Genomic DNA, 19556 nt, shown 5'->3' on the forward strand with positions numbered 1-19556 from the left:
TTAATTAACTACTTAATTGTTACTGGACTGGGCAGAACCTTTTCCATGTCCATTTCGATATCCAAAAGGCAAAGGTATTTAGAGCACAAACACAAGTGCTCTGAAAGCTTACTTGTAATATAACTTTTCATTCATATTTCTACAGAAACAGATTGGCTAAGTTAATTGCTAAGAACATTTGAAGCGGAGAGCTTACTGGTATACCATTAGCATGTCTGAACATGTCCAAATGTACACACCCTAAAACAAGATAAATTACAATTTCACCATTGTGGTTTGTAGATCAGAGTTCACTCCAGTCCAAACCCCTCTGCGTTTGAAATGGCAATAGTTAACTTCTGCTTCAGTTCTTTTTTATTTTTGTATGGTGGCAGGCAGATCTGGTTGAAACAAGTGTGAGATATAGGCAACCTGGAGAGGAAGAAAAGGTAAATGATAAATTCACATTTGTTCACAGTTGCTGTTCTGTCTAAATCAAATGGGACAATAGCAACTGATTAAAGGGTCTTATTTTTTCAACATGTTTAAAATGAATAAGAAAGAACACTGAGGACATCTGCAGTATCTCACCAGTCGGTGGATGCATCAATCTTGGAGATCTTGAAGTTGAGGTCGGCCATTCCTCCCACGGGGACGCGGTCACTTCCTGTTGAGAAATGTAGCAGCTTCTTCTGGAGCTCCAGAGGGAAGGCCAGCACCACGTCCCAGAATGCCCTGACCACAGAGACAGACAATTGAACTCATTAGGTGCATTACTTTAGGGTTAGGCACAACTATTATTAATTTGAATCAGGGATGGGCAACTGGCGGCCCTCCTTTTGAAGGCCCTCAGATCAATCCCCCCCGCCCCCCAAAAAATATCTATCTATCTATCTATCTATCTATCTATCTATCTATCTATCTATAGTGCCTTCAGAAAGTATTCTCACCCCTTGACTTTTTCCACATTTTGTTGCGCTACAGCCTGAATTTAAAAAGGATTAAATTGAGATGTTTTTGTCACTGGCCTATACACAATACACCATAATGTCAAGGTGGAATTATGTTTTCCATTTTTTTTTAAACTAATTAATTAAAAACGAAAAGCTGAAATGTCTTGAGTCAATAAGTATTCAACCCCTTTGTTATGGCACCCCTAAATATGTTCAGGAGTAAAAACGTTCTTAACAAGTCACATAATACATTGCATGGAAATAGTGTTTAACATGATTTTTGAATGACTGCCTCATTGCTGTACCCCACACATACAATTATCTTTAAGGTCCTTCAATCGAGCAGTGAATTTCTAACACAGATTCAACCACAAAGACCAGGGAGGTTTTCAAATGCCTCGCAAAGAAGGGCACCTATTGGTAGATTGGTAAAAACCCTTGAATGAGTAGGTGTGTCTAACATTTTGACTGGTACTGTATACTGAACAAAAATATAAACACAACATGTAAAGTGTTGGTCCCATGTTTCATGAGTTTAAATAGAAGATCCTATAAATGTTCCATATGCACAAAAACTTATTTCTCTCTCTCTCTCTATTTTGTGCACAAATGTGTTTAAATCGCTGTTAGTGAGCATTTCTCCTTTGCCATATCCACCTGACAGGTGTGGCATATCAAGAAGCTGATTAAACAGCATGATCATTACACAGGTGCACCTTGTGCTGAGGACAATAAAAGGCCACACTAAAATGTGCAGTTTTGTCATACCACACAATGCCACAGATGTCTCAAGTTTTGAGGGAGTGTGCAATTGGCATGCTGACTGCAGGAATGTCCACCAGAGCTGTTGCCAGAGAACTGAATGTTAATTTCTATACCATAAGCCACCTCCAATGGCATTGTAGAGGATTTGACAGTACGTCTAACCAGCCTCACAACCGCAGACCACATGTAACCACGCCAGCCCAGGACCTCCACATTCGTCTGACACCAGCCACCTGGACAGCTGATGAAACTGAGGAGTATTTCTGTCTGTAATAAAGCCCTTTTGTGTGGAAAAACTAATTCTGATTGGCTGGGCCTGGTTCCCAGTGGGTGGGCCTGGCTCCCAAATGGGAGGGCCTATGCCCTCCCAGGCCCACCCATGGCGGCGCCCCTGCCCAGTCATGTGAAATCCATAGATTAAGGCCTCATTAATTTATTTCAATTGACTGATTTGCTTATATGAACTGTAACTCAGTAAAATCGTTTTGGGGAGGGGGGAGGGGGTAGATCAGCTTTAATACTGCAGATAGATTGTAGCGTCCATCAATGTAATTGGCTGCATCATTTCCAATCCCCCATATATTTTTTTGTTAATATATATACAGTGCCTTCGGAAACTATTCAGACCCCTTGACTTTTTCCACCTGTTGTTACGTTACAGCCTTATTCTAAAATGGATCAAATGTTTTTTTCCCCTCATCAATCCACAGACAATACCCCATAAAGAGAAAGCAAAAACACGTTTTTAGAAATGGTAATATCACATTTACATAAGTATTCAGACCCTTTACTCAGTACTTTGTTGAAGCACCTTTGGCAGCGATTACAGCATCGAGTCTTCTTGGGTATGACACTACAAGCTTGGCACACCTTTATTTGTGGAGTTTCTCCCATTCTTCTCTGAAGATCCTCTCAAGCTCTGTCAGGTTGGATGGGGAGCGTTGCTGCACAGCTATTTTCAGGTCTCTCCAGAGATGTTCGATCGGGTTCAAGTCCGGGCTCTGGCTGGGCCACTCAAGAACATTCAGAGACTACATCTCTCTGTACTTTGCGCCGTTCATCTTTGCCTCGATCCTGACTAGTCTCACAGTCCCTGCCGCTGAAAAACATCCCCACAGCATGATGCTGCCACCACCATGCTTCACCGTAGGGATAGTGCCAGGTTTCCTCCAGGCGTGACGCTTGGCATTCAGGCGAAAGAGTTCAATCTTGGTTTAATCAGAACAGAGAATCTTGTTTCTCATGGTCTGAGAGTCTTTAGCTGCCTTTTGGCAAACTCCAAGCGGGCTGTCATGTGCCTTTTATTGAGGAGTGGCTTCCATCTGGCCACTCTACCATAAAGGATTGATTGGTGGAGTGCTGCAGAGATGGTCGTCCCTCTGGAAGTTTCTCCCATCTCCACAGAGGAACTCTAGAGCTCTGTCAGAGTGACCATCAGGTTCTTGGTCACCTCCCTGACCAAGTCCATTCTCCCCCGATTGCTCAGTTTGGCCGGGCGGCCAGCTCTAGGAAGAGTCTTGGTGGTACCAAACATCTTCCATTTAAGAATGATGGAGGCCACTGTGTTCTTGGGGACCTTCAATGCTGCAGAAATTTTTTGGTACCCTTCCCAAGATCTGTGCCTCGACACAATCCTGTCTCGGAGCTCTACGGACAATTCCTTCGACCTCATGGCTTGGTTTTTGCTCTGACATGCACTGTGGGACCTTATATAGACAGGTGTGTGCCTTTCCAAATAATGTCCAATCAATTGAATTTACCACTGGTGGACTCCAATCAAGTTGTAGAAACATCTCAAGGATGATCAATGGAAACAGGATGCACCTGAGCTCAATTTCGAGTCTCATAGTAAAGTGGCTGAATACTTATGTAAATAAATATTTCTGTAGTCTAAAAACCAGTTTTCGCTTTGTCATTATGGGGTATTGTGTGTAGATTGCTGAGGATTATTATTTTTTCATCCATTTTAGAGTAAGGCTGTAATGTAACAAAATGTGGAAAAAGTCAAGGGGTCTGAATACTTTCCGAAGGCACTATATATATATATATATATATATATATATATATATATATATATATATATACAGTGTGTGTGGGGGGGGGGGGGGGGGGTTGGTATGGATGTGGGAATGTAGACCCGCGAGCAACTGCGGCCCCTCAGATTTTTTGTGGCCCCCATCAACATTGTCCATCCCTGCTTTAAATGCACCATCTCGGGTATTTCCTGCTCTTCAATGGTCATTTAGAAACTCAGGATTATTACTTTAATATCTATGAGAAATCAGGCCCTTTTTACAAAATGAATGACATGATGATGGGTTTACAGTACCTGATGGTGGGATCAGCCTTGCTATAGCCTTCGTACTGTGCTGCCTTCTGCAGAGTGTTCATGTCCAGGTTGGGACTGCCACACACCAGGATCTCCACCTCCTCTGGCCTCAACAACTACAACAAGAGGGACAAGACAAGGAGTCAATATCATGGTAGTCTGACAAGTAAAACTACAGGATATGAAACTACAGGACACATGGGATTCCAGTGAAACTACAGGATTTCACAAGACAACCAGTCACTACCATCCTACTTGGCACAGACGTCAATTCAATGTCTATTCCACGTTGGTTCAACATCATTTCATTGAAATGATGTGGAAACAACTTTGATTCAACTAGTGTGTGCCCAGTGGGATGGGATTTTGTCCATTAAAGAGCAACTGCCCCTTAAAACCAACTTCTCATTTACAAAACAGCCTGGTTGGCATCAATATGAGTCAGAAAGAGTTATTCTACTGTCAAAATTGACTACAAAGTGTAAATAGGATAATTCTGGTCATAAAGTCACTCTCGTTTTGGACGAGCGTAAATGAAAGTTGAGTTTGAAAGTTGAGTTGGTTTAAATTCTGCCCACATGCCCACAGCTGGCAGCACACAAGTAATCATCAATTCGGAGTACAGCTGCACGCGACCTGATCGTAATGCTTGTGGTCAATTTGGGTTGACTTTGGATATCCCTATAGGGCTGGTTAGGGACCATCTGTAAAATTATACAATGTAAATGGAAAATATGTTTAAAAAATCCAATAGCTCCACATTTCAATGACTTAAAAACCTCAAACCAACTATAAATTGTAGAAATTCATATACAAATATTGAAAGCAATTCATGAGAAAACTAAAAGGTGTGCAACATGAAAATATTGTCTCATTTACATTGTGTAATTTATTGACGGTCCCTAACTAGCCCCAGAGCTAGGCTATCCAAAGTCAAACCAACTTTGCCACAGTTGCCTGAAACTAATTGCTAGCTTTTCTTATTAATGAACCAAATATAAAACGAGGCCAAATCAGGAAGTGCAGTTGCCCTTTAAAACTAACCTACTGCATGACACAAGACAATTAGTTACTACCATGGTAGTCTGAATCATGAATCCCTGTTCATTGCACCAGTGCTGCACAAAAATGTTTACTTAAACAGTAAGGGCATGGGGTGCATGATCAGAGTGCCATATGCATGGTTCATCGTGTCACACACTGTCTAAACTGTATTTATCAGATACAGTATCCAATCTGTTGCTAACTTGATACATTGGTCCTCATTTTGCAAACCCTATTTGACATAGTTGCATATTTTCTCTGTATCACTCTGTCCTTGACCACTTTCACTCCCATGCACTCTTCACATCCGTGACTCCACCTTATCAAAACACACCCAGACGGCTGTGTCAGGCAGTGCACGGAGTGCAAACAGAAATACAACCTGGTGACTAGCTAGAGCAAGCCAAGCCAACGGCAAGATCCAGCTGGGATATAGAGTTACAGAAGAATCTGGGACGATCCAAACCTTGTCTGCCACACCCCCTCTTCCCTCACCCCACCAGGCAGCCAGTGAGTTATAACTGTCACAGCAGCGTTGCATAACCAATGAGAGGGTAGACAACTGTTGCATAACTGTCACAATGGGCTGGTTTGAAAGTCGATTGCTTTCGCTGTCGTGGGGCCATGTGGTGGGCTATAGCTGACTTTTCCTACATGTACATTACATGTTTCCATCCCACTGTCACACTATCATTGACCAGCATGAACATACATGTATAGTATGAGCCTGTTTATATGAGAAAACACTGCCTTGGAAAGCAAAGAGGGAAAATCTCCCGATTTGCAAGAACTGAGTGGACTAATACAGATGTAGGATCTTAATTTGAGCCAGTTTGCTACAGCAGCAAAATAATCCTGCAGCAACAGGAAATGTGAATTATTATGTGGATGATAATTTATGGATATGTTTGTAGGGGTTGATACATTTTTTGTAATGGAAAATCAAGTCTGAAATTTTAAAGTGGAAATTACAAACTTCAGATGCCTTTTTAAACCTCAAATACACTTCAAGTTTTTAAATGTCCTGCATTGCAGGAAAGTTCTCCTGCAACAGGTTGATCAAATGTAGATCCTAAATTTGTAGATAGCACTACTAGAACTAAAAATAGAACCAGGTCTGCACATATCTACAGTGGGGAGAACAAGTATTTGATACACTGCCGATTTTGCAGGTTTTCCTACTTACAAAGCATGTAGAGGTCTGTAATTTTTATCATAGGTACACTTCAACTGTGAGAGAAAATCCAGAAAATCACATTGTATGATTTTTAAGTAATTCATTTGCATTTTATTGCATGACATAAGTATTTGATACATCAGAAAAGCATAACTTAATATTTGGTACAGAAACCTTTGTTTGCAATTACAGAGATCATACGTTTCCTGTAGGTCTTGACCAGGTTTGCACACACTGCAGCAGGGATTTTAGCCCACTCCTCCATACAGACCTTCTCCAGATCCTTCAGGTTTCGGGGCTGTCGCTGGGCAATACGGACTTTCAGCTCCCTCCAAAGATTTTCTATTGGGTTCAGGTCTGGAGACTGGCTAGGCCACTCCAGGACCTTGAGATGCTTCTTACGGAGCCACTCCTTAGTTGCCCTGGCTGTGTGTATCGGGTCGTTGTCATGCTGGAAGACCCAGCCACGGCCCATCTTCAATGCTCTTACTGAGGGAAGGAGGTTGTTGGCCAAGATCTCGCGATACATGGCCCCTTCCATCCTCCCATCAATACGGTGCAGTCGTCCTGTCCCCTTTGCAGAAAAGCATCCCCAAAGAATGATTTTTCCACCTCCATGCTTCACGGTTGGGATGGTGTTCTAGGGTTGTACTCATCCTTCTTCTTCCTCCAAACACGGCGAGTGGAGTTTAGACCAAAAAGCTCTATTTTTGTCTCATCAGACCACATGACCTTCTCCCATTCCTCCTCTGGATCATCCAGATGGTCATTGGCAAACTTCAGACGGGCCTGGACATGCGCTGGCTTGAGCAGGGGGACCTTGCGTGCGCTTCAGGATTTTAATCCATGACGGCGTAGTGTGTTACTAATGGTTTTCTTTGAGACTGTGGTCCCAGCTCTCTTCAGGTCATTGACCAGGTCCTGCCGTGTAGTTCTGGGCTGATCCCTCACCTTCCTCATGATCATCGATGCCCTACGAGGTGAGATCTTGCATGGAGCCCCAGACTGAGGGTGATTGACCGTCATCTTGAACTTCTTCCATTTTCTAATAATTGCGCCAACAGTTGTTGCCTTCTCACCAAGCTGCTTGCCTATTGTCCTGTAGCCCATCCCAGCCTTGTGCAGGTCTACAATTTTAACACTGATGTCCTTACACAGCGCTCTGGTCTTGGCCATTGTGGAGAGGTTGGAGTCTGTTTGATTGAGTGTGTGGACAGGTGTCTGTTATACAGGTAACGAGTTCAAACAGGTGCAGTTAATACAGGTAATGAGTGGAGAACAGGAGGGCTTCTTAAAGAAAAACTAACAGGTCTGTGAGAGCCGGAATTCTTTCTGGTTGGTAGGTGATCAAATACTTATGTCATGCAATACAATGCAAATGAATTACTTAAAAATCATACAATGTGATTTTCTGGATTTTTGTTTTAGATTCCGTCTCTCACAGTTGAAGTGTACCTAAGATAAAAATGACAGACCTCTACATGCTTTGTAAGTAGGAAAACCTGCAAAATCGGCAGTGTATCAAATACTTGTTCTCCCCACTGTAACTACTGGCAAAATTATATGTTAGTGCTGGTGCAACAAAAGCTGAGAAGACCATATAAAGTAGATTGACACAGGGATTTCTGTTTTAGTCTCAAGGCAAAAAGAAAAAGCTCAGGGCAATTTGTAATTGGAGACCCCATTCAGTTTAGTCATCGTGACAAATTATATTGTATTGTATGCTGTTGAAAATGATATTGCTGGTTTCTATTTTTGTGTTTCTTTTCTATCTACAGTATCCAAAATGGATGGAATCAGCATGCTAAACTTGCTGCAAAGGGAAAAGCATTTAGGATAATTAATGTTTAACTGTGGTTTGTGGTGGGGTTGGTTAGGTTGTGGTGTACAGTAAATACCAACTCTGGCATTCACTGACACGTACACCAAACAGATAATTGAACAGTAAAATATTTGTTTTTGCTGGTGCAGCATAATCCTTGTCCAGACAGATACTAATGACAGCAATAAAACAATGAGGGAAATGTTCATCCCTGAGCTCACTGCTGTCAGCTCATCTGACAGTTCACTGCACAGTTAATTGCAGTACCCTAGTCTATTTTAATCTTGTCCATTTTAATTGATTCTAATTGATTGATTACTCCAGGGGTACTGAAATACTATTTGAAAGGGTCCATTCACACACATTTCCTAGGTGGCAAAAGTCTGGATGTATATTGCCAATAATGGAAACACTTGAGTAAATGAGGGATACAAAGTATATCGATAGCAGGTACTTCCACACAGGTCTGGTTCCTGAGTTAATTAAGCAATTAACATCCCATCATGCTTAGGGTTATGAATAGAAATGCTGGGCAGGCCATTATTTTGGCTACCATGGCTGAGCCCCCATACGATGACAATGCCCCCATCCACAGGACACGAGTGATCACTGAATGGTTTGATGAGTATTAAAAAGGTTTAAACCATATGCCATGGCTGTCTCAGTCACTAGATCTCATCCCAATTGAACACTTATGGGAAATTCTGGCGCGGCGCCAGAGACAGCGTTTTTCACTACCATCAACAAAACAACAAATGATGGAATTTCTCATGGAAGAACGGTGTCTCATTCCTCCAATAGAGTTCCAAACACTTGTAGAATCTATGCCAAGGTACATTGAAGCTGTTCTGGCTCGTGGTGGCCCAATGCCCTATTAAGACACTTTATGTTGGTGTTTCCTTTATTTTGTCAGTTACCTGTATATATTTCACTCCTTGCTAGTTACACAGTACGTTGATAGGTTTCTGTCAGCAGATCAGTGAGGATACTCACAGGGCTCACAGAGTCTAGCAACAGTTAAGGAACTATTGGGAAACCAACTGACAACGACCAGAGTGATCCAGCTCCTCCCATGTTAAACCATGCAAATCTAACCCTAAAGCTGGGCTGGTTCTGCATCAATACAGCAGCTTTGTGGTCTGTCTGATTGATATTCATGGTCTATGTCAACCCTGCCACTGTGGTTCCCTACGTACTCTTTATATAGGCCACTCATACGAGCCTCCCCCTTTTGGCCCAAAGAGCTCTGGTCACTGAGTGGAGACAGAGCACACACACAACACCCCCGTTAGGAGGCCTGTGCCAAGAGAGGGGGTGGGGAGCTCCTGTGAACAGGCAGCGAGGAACAGTAGACTCACTCACACACATGCATGCACTCACAGTTGTGTGTGTGTACACACACACACACACACATCACACGTGCACACACAGCTGAGGTTCCAATCCTGCACTCCTCGTTGCCTCTCTGGGCCTCACACTCCCTATGTTGCCTAATCAGGAACTTTCTACAAGAGTTGACTAAACTATCGGCTCCTGACACTTCAAACAGGACCAGCTGGCACTGAACTGCAGCACAATAAATGATGTCCTCTCACTTTCTCAGTGATAGTGATATACTGTATTCCAAAAACCTATAATGACAGTTGGAATTCATAATGTTTTTCTACAGTTGGTCACACCAATTAGAACTAATTTATTCATTCATTTTGACAGTAAAAGTCTTGACATTCTTACCATCAAAGCGTCGGAGGCACACACACTGTGGAAGCCATAGTAGAAGGCAGCAAACTGCCTGTAAATGGACTTATTCAGCAGGAAATCTATGTACAGCTGGACATACTCTGCAAAGACAAGAATAATCAAACAATCATTCAACTATGAGAGAACAAACAAATGCCACATAGTCTGAAAGGCAGTGTACTGTTAGATATCACATGCTACTGCAGGACAGTTGTCTTTTCTCTGGTCTTTGGCAGTCTGTCTACTCCTCACTTACCCTTCCTGTTCTGGTTGGTGACAGGAATCTTATCTCCTCCTGGTTTCAGATTGTAGGACTTCATCACACCTAGTTCTTCCTGCGACACCTAAAATGATCATCACATTAGTGGAGCACTTCCCTTGTGCTGTGACAGTATGTATTATGGTGACGTCAAAGATATTATGTTTCAAAAGTGTTATTGTGAACAAGAATGAGTGTGTTTTCCCAACCTGAAAAGTTGTGCAGAAGTCCTCCTCCACGTTGCCTTCATAGCTGAGAAGTTCTGCCAGCCCATGAGCAAGATCCTGAAACACAAGACCAAATCTATAAGCATTGCTTTTTATATAGATTGCAACCAATATTTATGAGGTATATGTCTTCTTCTAAATCTGTGAAGGACTAATAGAAAAAGTGCCAAGGTGGGAACGTCTATACAGCACATTACACTATGTTCATAGAATGTTTTATGGAGGAAAATCTGACTTCATTTTATTATTGACATCTAATGACTGACTTTTCTTTACTGAATTACTGTAATGGCATTGTAACACAAAACAACAAGAAAATCATGTAAAGCCTTTGCCACTACACAATCTAGGAAACGTATTGAGGAAACAAAATAACCATTGTATGCTATATGTATTGTACATGACATCACTGCGATTATGCTTTTCCAATCCATACCTCATCAAATTAAGTAAATTTTACAATGCAAAATCATTTGAAGAACAATTGCATGTGTTTGACGTCAGTGCTGGGCACTACTGGCATGTCTTTTTAAAGAGTTGCAGTAGCTTTTTCCCTGTCCTCCACCAATTTAGGAAAAAGTATTCAACAGGGACCAAATAAACTCCCAGAGGCTGTTATGTAAGCAAAGAGAAGGCCAACTGCCCAGTAAAAAACAACATCTGGCCTCAGCAAGGCTGACTCGACAAAACGCAGCGCAATGAGATGCATACTGCATAAAAAGCTATACAATTACACCAAAAGCAGGTAAATACTAGTCTTAGTGACAGTAATGTATTGTATGTGCATAAAGCATTTTTATATGATTAACATACATTTGGTTTGTTCTTTTGAATTTGTAGAGTTCAAACATGCAAGTGGCGATGTGCAAAAGTTAGGCTTAACAGCCCTCTGCTGGTGAATATTGGAAAATGTCAATCACTGACTAGCAAATGAAAAATCAACATATGAGGAACTACAGGATGATATAAGGAAATATTATATCAACAAAGCATAACTTTGATGGCAATTGCAGAATATTAATTTGCAGTTCATCAAAAAAGATAAAGAAAAGCATGTTATGTCACGTGAACTGTATCTCTCCTCTCCATCTCTCTTCCTAGACAGGTAACAAACTACAGCTAGCCTGGCATCCTTGAATCTTCCCGTTCAATAAAAAAGCTGCCTTCACCAGGAGATCTTAATAAGCAGTGTTGGGCTGCTATGTGTGACATCTATGGGCAGGGATCTATCACTGGTGTGTCTGAGGTGATGATGGGAGTAATGACACCTCTGAGACCTAGCTGCAGCCATACTGTTATAATTAGACTGGTGGCAGGGTGAGACTCTGGGACTGTATGGAGTGTGAACCTGGTTGATTATTTCACACTCCTGTGACGCACAAGCATTTCCTTAGATCCCATGCATCAATAGTGCAATGTATGCACTATGACTCCCATAATTAGAAGTACATTATTTATGTTTATTGCATGTATTCCTGTACATTTAGCTATAAGTAGGAACAATAGCATATTGCAGTTAATTCTAACACAGTCTATATAACATCTTAGTCTAGCAACCATACATCCCCCACTAGGTACAGACATCAATTTAACGTTTATTCCACGTTGGTTCAACGTCATTTCATTGAAAACTAAGTGGAAACAACATTGATTCAACCAGCCATATTCATATACCGATCAACACTATACCCTTCAGAGACAATGTTAACCTTTCTAAAACAGGGCAGTCCTCTCATAAGCATCACATCCATTAATTTGATTGTATAAATTATTATAATTGAAAAGCGGAGTACTTTGCAAGTACAAAAATGTTACTTTCCCATGGTTTTTGACCACTGCAAGCAATATTCTTGTACTTGTGATCCTTACAAGAAGAGTGCAGTGTAATTGGAAAGAATGCCAGTGAGAGAGGGTAACTAAGACAGCTGAGTCATAGCTTGTGTTGTGTACATACAGGCATGACCTGCTGCAGGTCGTCCAGGGTGAGGGTCGCCATGCCAACGGGGGTATCGGGGTCACACGGCACCACGGGCGGGGTCAGCAGCTTCTTGTAGACACAGGGGGGGAAGCGGATGTCCAGGGTGATGCTGTTGTACACGGCCAGGCCCATGAGCTGACACACATACAGTTAAGTGTGTAACAAAGTCTGTATAGAAAGCAGCAGATCCTTTACAATAGAAAGCAAGTATCTTAAACACCAAATAACTCACGGTTATAATCATATACACCACTAGAAGAACAGATTAAAATGTGGTTAGTTATATTCATTTAATGTAGCATAGCATTCAGATGAAAACCTTTTCACATCATTGCTACAGTATTCTGCTTCTGAGCTCTCCATACTTCGTAACAATGACAGCATTTTATATCAGCTTCACAGACCCTGCAGCATGTGTTAATGATCCCAATCATTACTCTATTATCACTGCATTTTGCCATGTACTGTATATTGGCTTGTAGCAGATCTGAACAGGGAATATAAACAGTAGGTGTATTATGCATTTAGAATGAAATTGGAGGGAGCCTGAACTCCTAAAGTGCTACCAGCTGCTTTTGGCAGATCTTACTCCACGTGTCGTCCATATGGAACTTCTGTGGGAGAGGCTGAGCTGCAGAGCTCTCTCGCTCTCTCTATGAGCTCCCTAGCTTGCTAAATAGATAAATAGAGTTTGGAAAAATGCTTAAAGTTATATTGGCGAAGGCTTGGGGAAAATTCCATGAGAACTGACAGGCGGAGGATGAAACACAGTCCGCTCCAGACCTGCAGCTCACAAAATAAGACAACAAAACCTTCCGTTTCTATTACCATTTCTCTCTTTGTCTCTTGCTCCGTTGTGCCACGCCATTTTTCGTCACCCTGCCCTCCCTGTGGTTTTCGCTTCAGATAGAGACACATAGCCACTTCAGTGTGTCAGCGTGCTGTAATTCTAGCCGAGTGGCAGACAGACTGGTGAGGTAGAAGGTGTGCGAGTGTGGGGGTATGTGGGTGGACTGACTCAGGCTGTCAGTCCACCCACATAACATACAGTGCATTCGGAAAGTATGCACTCATCAATCTACACACAATACCCCATAATGACGAAGCAAAAACAGGTTTTAGACATTTAAAATAAATAAAAAACTGAAATATCACATTTACATAAGTATTCAGACCCTTTACCCAGTACTTTGTTGAAGCACCTTTGGCAGCGAATACAGCCTTCGAGTCTTCTTGGGTATGACGCTACAAGCTTGGCACCCCTGTATTTGGGGAGTTTCTCCCATTCTTCTCTGCAGATCCTCTCAAGCTCTGTCAGGTTGAATGGGGAGCGTCGCTGCACAGCTATTCTCAGGTCTCTCCAGAGATGTTAGATCAGGTTCAAGTCCGGGCTCTGGCTGGGCCACTCAAGGACATTCAGAGACTTGTCCCGAAGCCACTCCTGCGTTGTCTTGGCTGTGTCCTTACGGTCGTTGTCCTGTTGGAAAGTGAACCTTCGCCCCAGTCTGAGGTCCTGGGCGCTCTGGATCTCTCTGTACTTTGCTCCGTTCATCTTTCCCTCGATCCTGACTAGACTCCCAGTCCCTGCCGCTGAAAAACATCTCCACAGCATGATGCTGCCACCACCATGCTTCACCGTAGGTATGGTGCCAGGTTTCCTCCAGACGTGACGCTTGGCATTCAGGCCAAAGAGTTCAACCTTGGTTTCATCAGATCAGAGAATCTTGTTTCTCTTGGTCTGAGAGTCATTTAGGTGCCTTTTGGCAAACTCCAAGCGGGCTGTCATGTGCCTTTTACTGAGGAGTGACCATCGGGTTCTTGGTCACCTCCCTGACCAAGGCCCTTCTCCCCCGATTGCTCAGTTTGGCCGGGTGGCCAACTCTAGGAAGAGTCTTGGTGGTTCCAAACTTCTTCCATTTAAGAATGATGGAGGCCACTGCATTCTTGGGGACCTTCAATGCTGCAGAAATGTTTTGTTACCCTTCCCAAGATCTGTGCCTCGACACAACCCTGTCTCGGAGCTCTACGGACAATTCCTTCGACCTCATGGCTTGGTTTTTGCTCTGACATGCACTGTCAACTGTGGGAGCTTATATAGACAGGTGTGTGCCTTTCCAAATCATGTCCAAACAATTGAATTTACCACAGGTGGACTCCAATCAAGTTGTAGAAACATCTCAAGGATGATCAATGGAAACAGGATGCACCTTAGCTCAATTTCGAGTCTCATAGCAAAGGGTCTGAATAGTTATGTAAATAAGGTATTTCTGTTTTTGCAAAATGTTCTAAAAACCAGTTTTCGCTTTGTTATTATGGGCTATTGTTTGTAGATTAATGAGGAAATGTTTTTATTTAATCAATTTTAGAATAAGGCTGTAACGTAACAAAATGTGGAAAAAGGGAAGGGGTCTGAATACTTTCCGAATGCACTGTAACTACCCACTGGGAACAAAATGGTTAAATTAACGTTGTTTCATTGTAATTTGTCAACGTATTGTGATGTGGAATCTACGTGGAAAATACATTGGATTCAAAACAAGTCATCAACGTAGTAAACTGTTGTTTTGAGGGTAAAATTTCAACCGCAGGATTATGTCATCATAACCAATTTTCAACATAGACAAACCTTGTATAAAATATGTTGAATTTGTACATTTGAAACGTCAGATCTTCACCTACTACTGGAGAGTTGATCTATCTACATCTATTAATTTGGTCTCCCATCCAGGGTTATAACCAAGCCCAGCGCTGCTTAGCTTTGATATTTGTCACTGACTATTAACAATGTACTATCATGAGAAAGATTTTTGAGAAATCTCTGCTTAATAGATTCACTGTTGCTATCGAAGTCATTCCAAAGGGTAGGTTCAACAGAGCAAATTAAATGTAACCATACTTGATCAATCATATATCATCAATGATGCTATTTAGGCCTTTCAAATGGAATCTACAAGTTAATAATAAATATGTTGGATTCACGTCTCCATCTCAACCAAAAATGTAAGTTAAAGAATATAATTAAATCAAATCAAACTGTTTAAAGTTTGCTTTGATTTGATTTAGTCCTATTCTTTAACTTCGCTTTTTGGTTGAAATGGAGACGTGAATCCAAAATATAAATTATTAATTTGTATACAGACTGGAATTAAAGCCAGACTCAGTGGCACAGATGGAGCTATCCAAGCAGAAGATATATCTCCTTCAAAAGTTGATATTTAGTTGAGTTGACAACCCAACACAATTCCATATCACTTTTGCAATACGGTAAATAACCTATTAACTTGTCGACAAGTTAACAAATTATATGTTGGATTCACGTCTCCATCTCAATCAAAAATCTATGTTAAAGAATAGGACTAAATCAAATCAAAGCAAATGTTTAATACAGTTTGATTTGATTTAATTATATTCTTTAACTTACATTTTTGGTTGAGATGGAGACGTGAATCCAACATATTTATTATTAACTTGTAGATTCCATTTGAAAGGCCTAAATAGCATAGGATTAAGCCAGTGGCTCAGATGGAACTATCCATGCAGCAGATACCGTAAAACTCCTTTAAATGTTGATATTTGGTTGCGTTGTCAACCAAACACAATTCAATATTACTTTTATAAGACAGTAAATAGCCTAATGTTAAGGCTATCTTACAAACTAATATAACAGTATTTCAACCTTAAAATGAGTAACACATCCATGGCCACATTTTGAGGTTCCTGTAACAATAAATGTATTCTTATGTAATCATAGAAAGCATTCAGGGTCTCAGGTCTGTGGAAATATTTACAATTGCTATAATAATCTGCACAAAATCTCAAACGGCATTGATCACTTGCACCATGTACTTTAATGTAATCTCAACTAACTGCAATCCAAGTTATTTGGTTGTGCTACGTGACCTGACTAAAACTCCAGGCACCAGTTAAAGGGTACAACATGAGGACTGCTGCTGTACGTTGAGAATCTGTTTACAGTTCACCACAGGCTACATGATACCATAAATCACGGTATGGTACAAAAGGATACGGCTCCGACCAATCGGAACTCAGAGTAGTTGTCACACTTCCAGCTGCTGAACCAGTGACAGTGGGAATCCTTGAAGAATGTAAACATGCCTTCAGAGAGTAGACACAAATAAACTCTGCTTAAACACAACTCCGGCCCAGAATAGAGTACATGGGAATTTCCTTTTTGGACTGCTAGGTCCCAGACTAAATGGGAGTTACTGTAATTGAATGGTTATCTATTATTGCAGTGCTATATGGCCCAGAACATGAACACGTTTGAGTTTTTTTCTTAATTCATGGCTAGGTCAACATTCTTAGTCTGGATACTTGTTGAAACTTTAGGATGAGATATAGAGAGCTAGGGCTAAAGGAGAAGTAACTCCCATAATCTTATACTGTTATCTATGGAGAAACATATTATTGTTGCAAACAAAACAGCTGTAACATCTGTATCTCTATGGCTCAGAGCAACACATATGCCTGATCTGTTTGTCCCATATGTCTCACCGTAGTCTGTATGAAAGATCTGTCGGATGAGAAGGAGAAACCACTCCTTGGTCAGACCGCCCATGTCTAAACCAGCCTCCCCCACAAACGTCACTTTCAGCTTCTTCTTCAAGTCTGCACGGTTTCTAGCAAGCTAAAAGCAAGAGAACAAGTTAAGCTGTGGCCAACTTTCTTGAACTCATCAGACCTAGGCATGCTGCATGTCTTAACTTATACACTGCTCAAAAGAATAAAGGGAACACTAAAATAACACATCCTAGATCTGAATTAATGAAATAATCGTATTAAATACTTTTTTCTTTACATAGTTGAATGTGCTGACAACAAAATCACACAAAAACTATCAATGGAAATCAAATTTATCAACCCATGGAGGTCTGGATTTGGAAAAACCCTCAAAATTAAAGTGGAAAACCACACTACAGGCTGATCCAACTTTGATGTAATGTCCTTAAAACAAGTCAAAATGACGTGTGTGTGGCCTCCACGTGCCTGTATGACCTCCCTACAACGCCTGGGCATGCTCCTGATGAGGTGGCAGATGGTCTCCTGAGGGATCTCCTCCCAGACCTGGACTAAAGCATCCGCCAACTCCTGGACAGTCTTTGGTGCAACGTGGCATTGGTGGATGGAGCGAGACATGATGTCCCAGATGTGCTCAATTGGATTCAGGTCTGGGGAACGGGCGGGCCAGTCCATAGCATCAATGCCTTCCTCTTGCAGGAACTGCTGACACACTCCAGCCACATGAGGTCTAGCATTGTCTTGCATTAGGAGGAACCCAGGGCCAACCGCACCAGCATATGGTCTCACAAGGGGTCTGAGGATCTCATCTCGGTACCTAATGGCAGTCAGGATACCTCTGGCGAGCACTTGGAGGGCTGTGCGGCCCCCCAAAGAAATGCCACCCCACACCATGACTGACCCACCGCCAAACCGGTCATGCTGGAGGATGTTGCAGGCAGCAGAACGTTCTCCACGGAGTCTCCAGACTCTGTCATGCCTGTCACATGTGCTCAGTGTGAACCTGCTTTCATCTGTGAAGAGCACAGGGCGCCAGTGGTGAATTTGCCAATCTTGGTGTTCTCTGGCAAATGCCAAACGTCCTGCACGGTGTTGGGCTGTAAGCACAACCCCCACCTGTGGACGTCGGGCCCTCATACCACCCTCATGGAGTCTGTTTCTGACCGTTTGAGCAGACACATGCACATTTGTGGCCTGCTGGAGGTCATTTTGCAGGGCTCTGGCAGTGCTCCTCCTGCTCCTCCTTGCATAAAGGTGGAGGTAGCAGTCCTGCTGCTGGGTTGTTGCCCTCCTACGGCCTCCTCCACGTCTCCTGATGTACTGGCCTGTCTCCTGGTAGCGCCTCCATGCTCTGGACACTACGCTGACAGACACAGCAAACCTTCTTGCCACAGCTCGCATTGATGTGCCATCCTGGATGAGCTGCACTACCTGAGCCACTTGTGTGGGTTGTAGACTCTGTCTCATGCTACCACTAGAGTGAAAGCACCGCCAGCATTCAAAAGTGACCAAAACATCAGCCAGGAAGCATAGGAACTGAGAAGTGGTCTGTGGTCACCACCTGCAAAACCAGTCCTTTATTGGGGATGTCTTGCTAATTGCCTATAATTTCCACCTGTTGTCTATTCCATTTGCACAACAGCATGTGAAATGTATTGTCAATCAGTGTTGCTTCCTAAGTGGACAGTTTGATTTCACAGAAGTGTGATTGACTTGGAGTTACATTGTGTTGTTTAAGTGTTCCCTTTATTTTTTTGAGCAGTGTACATATCTTGGATGTTTCAGTTTTGAAATGCACTGCATTGAAAACAGTGAAACAACTGCTGCAAATTAATTGGCTCTTGTGTGATTCAAAAACACAATAACAGAAATAGCTATCAAGCCACTCTACCAGGGCTGGGCTGTCTTCTTAAGTAATGCTTTTGTGTGTCTGTGTGTAATGTGCCCAGATTTAGATGGGAGATGGTATTACCTCATCCAGTGAGTCACTGACCAGCTGCGGCCGCCTGACTTTGATGTTGAGAAACAGCAGGCTCATGTCAACTCGCTGTCTGCGAGACACTTTGTCCACTAGGCTTTGCTGCAATAAATTACAAGAGGCACTCTTTATTTGCAGTTGCTCCCACAGTACATGCTGTTGGCATTAGACCACTGCTTGCTGTCAGAGTGGGAGAGTGTATGTTTTCAGGCTGATGCCGTGAGATACACACTGTAAATATTGTATACTTATAGATCTGGGTTATTCCTGACTACAAGACCTGACTGGGAAAAACTCTGGGTCCAACAAACTTCAATTATATAAAATAATAATAATAATAGTAATAATAATATTATATATATACAGTTGAAGTCGGAAGTTTACAAACACTTAGGTTGGAGTCATTAAAACTCATTTTTCAACCACTCCACAAATTTCTTGTTAACAAACAATAGTTTTGGCAAGTCGGTTAGGACATCTACTTTGTGCATGACACAAGTAATTTTTCCAACAATTGTTTACAGACAGATTATTTAACTTATAATTCACTGTATCACAATTCCAGTGGGTCAGACGTTTACATACACTAAGTTGACTGTGCCTTTAAACAGCTTGGAAAATTCCAGAAAATTATGTCATGGCTTTAGAAGCTTCTGATAGGCTAATTGACATAATTTGAGTCAATTGGAGGTGTACCTGTGGATGTATTTCAAGGCCTACCTTCAAACTCAGTGCTTCTTTGCTTGACATCATGGGAAAATCAAAA

The 19556-nt window shown here is 42.0% G+C and overlaps 1 protein-coding gene across 1 annotated transcript in view; it reads right to left on the minus strand.

The window, feature by feature from the left end:
• Nucleotides 1-222: 222 nt before the first annotated feature.
• The window catches only part of hectd2 (HECT domain containing 2), a 33951-nt gene continuing 14617 nt past the window's right edge, over nucleotides 223-19556 (minus strand). Inside the window, exons 12-21 of the mRNA XM_084141292.1 lie at nucleotides 18785-18892; nucleotides 16789-16921; nucleotides 16301-16389; nucleotides 12250-12408; nucleotides 10278-10352; nucleotides 10066-10153; nucleotides 9804-9910; nucleotides 4027-4142; nucleotides 571-714; nucleotides 223-411 (exon numbers count right to left, since the gene is read on the minus strand). Of these exons, the coding sequence (XP_083997418.1) occupies nucleotides 291-411; nucleotides 571-714; nucleotides 4027-4142; nucleotides 9804-9910; nucleotides 10066-10153; nucleotides 10278-10352; nucleotides 12250-12408; nucleotides 16301-16389; nucleotides 16789-16921; nucleotides 18785-18892 (1140 nt within the window). The 3' untranslated portion in view covers nucleotides 223-290. The remainder of the gene's footprint in view (nucleotides 412-570; nucleotides 715-4026; nucleotides 4143-9803; nucleotides 9911-10065; nucleotides 10154-10277; nucleotides 10353-12249; nucleotides 12409-16300; nucleotides 16390-16788; nucleotides 16922-18784; nucleotides 18893-19556) is intronic.

Source organism: Coregonus lavaretus (genome assembly GCF_964263955.1).
Source record: "Coregonus lavaretus genome assembly, chromosome: 25".
In the NCBI taxonomy this organism is placed as follows: domain Eukaryota; kingdom Metazoa; phylum Chordata; class Actinopteri; order Salmoniformes; family Salmonidae; genus Coregonus; species Coregonus lavaretus.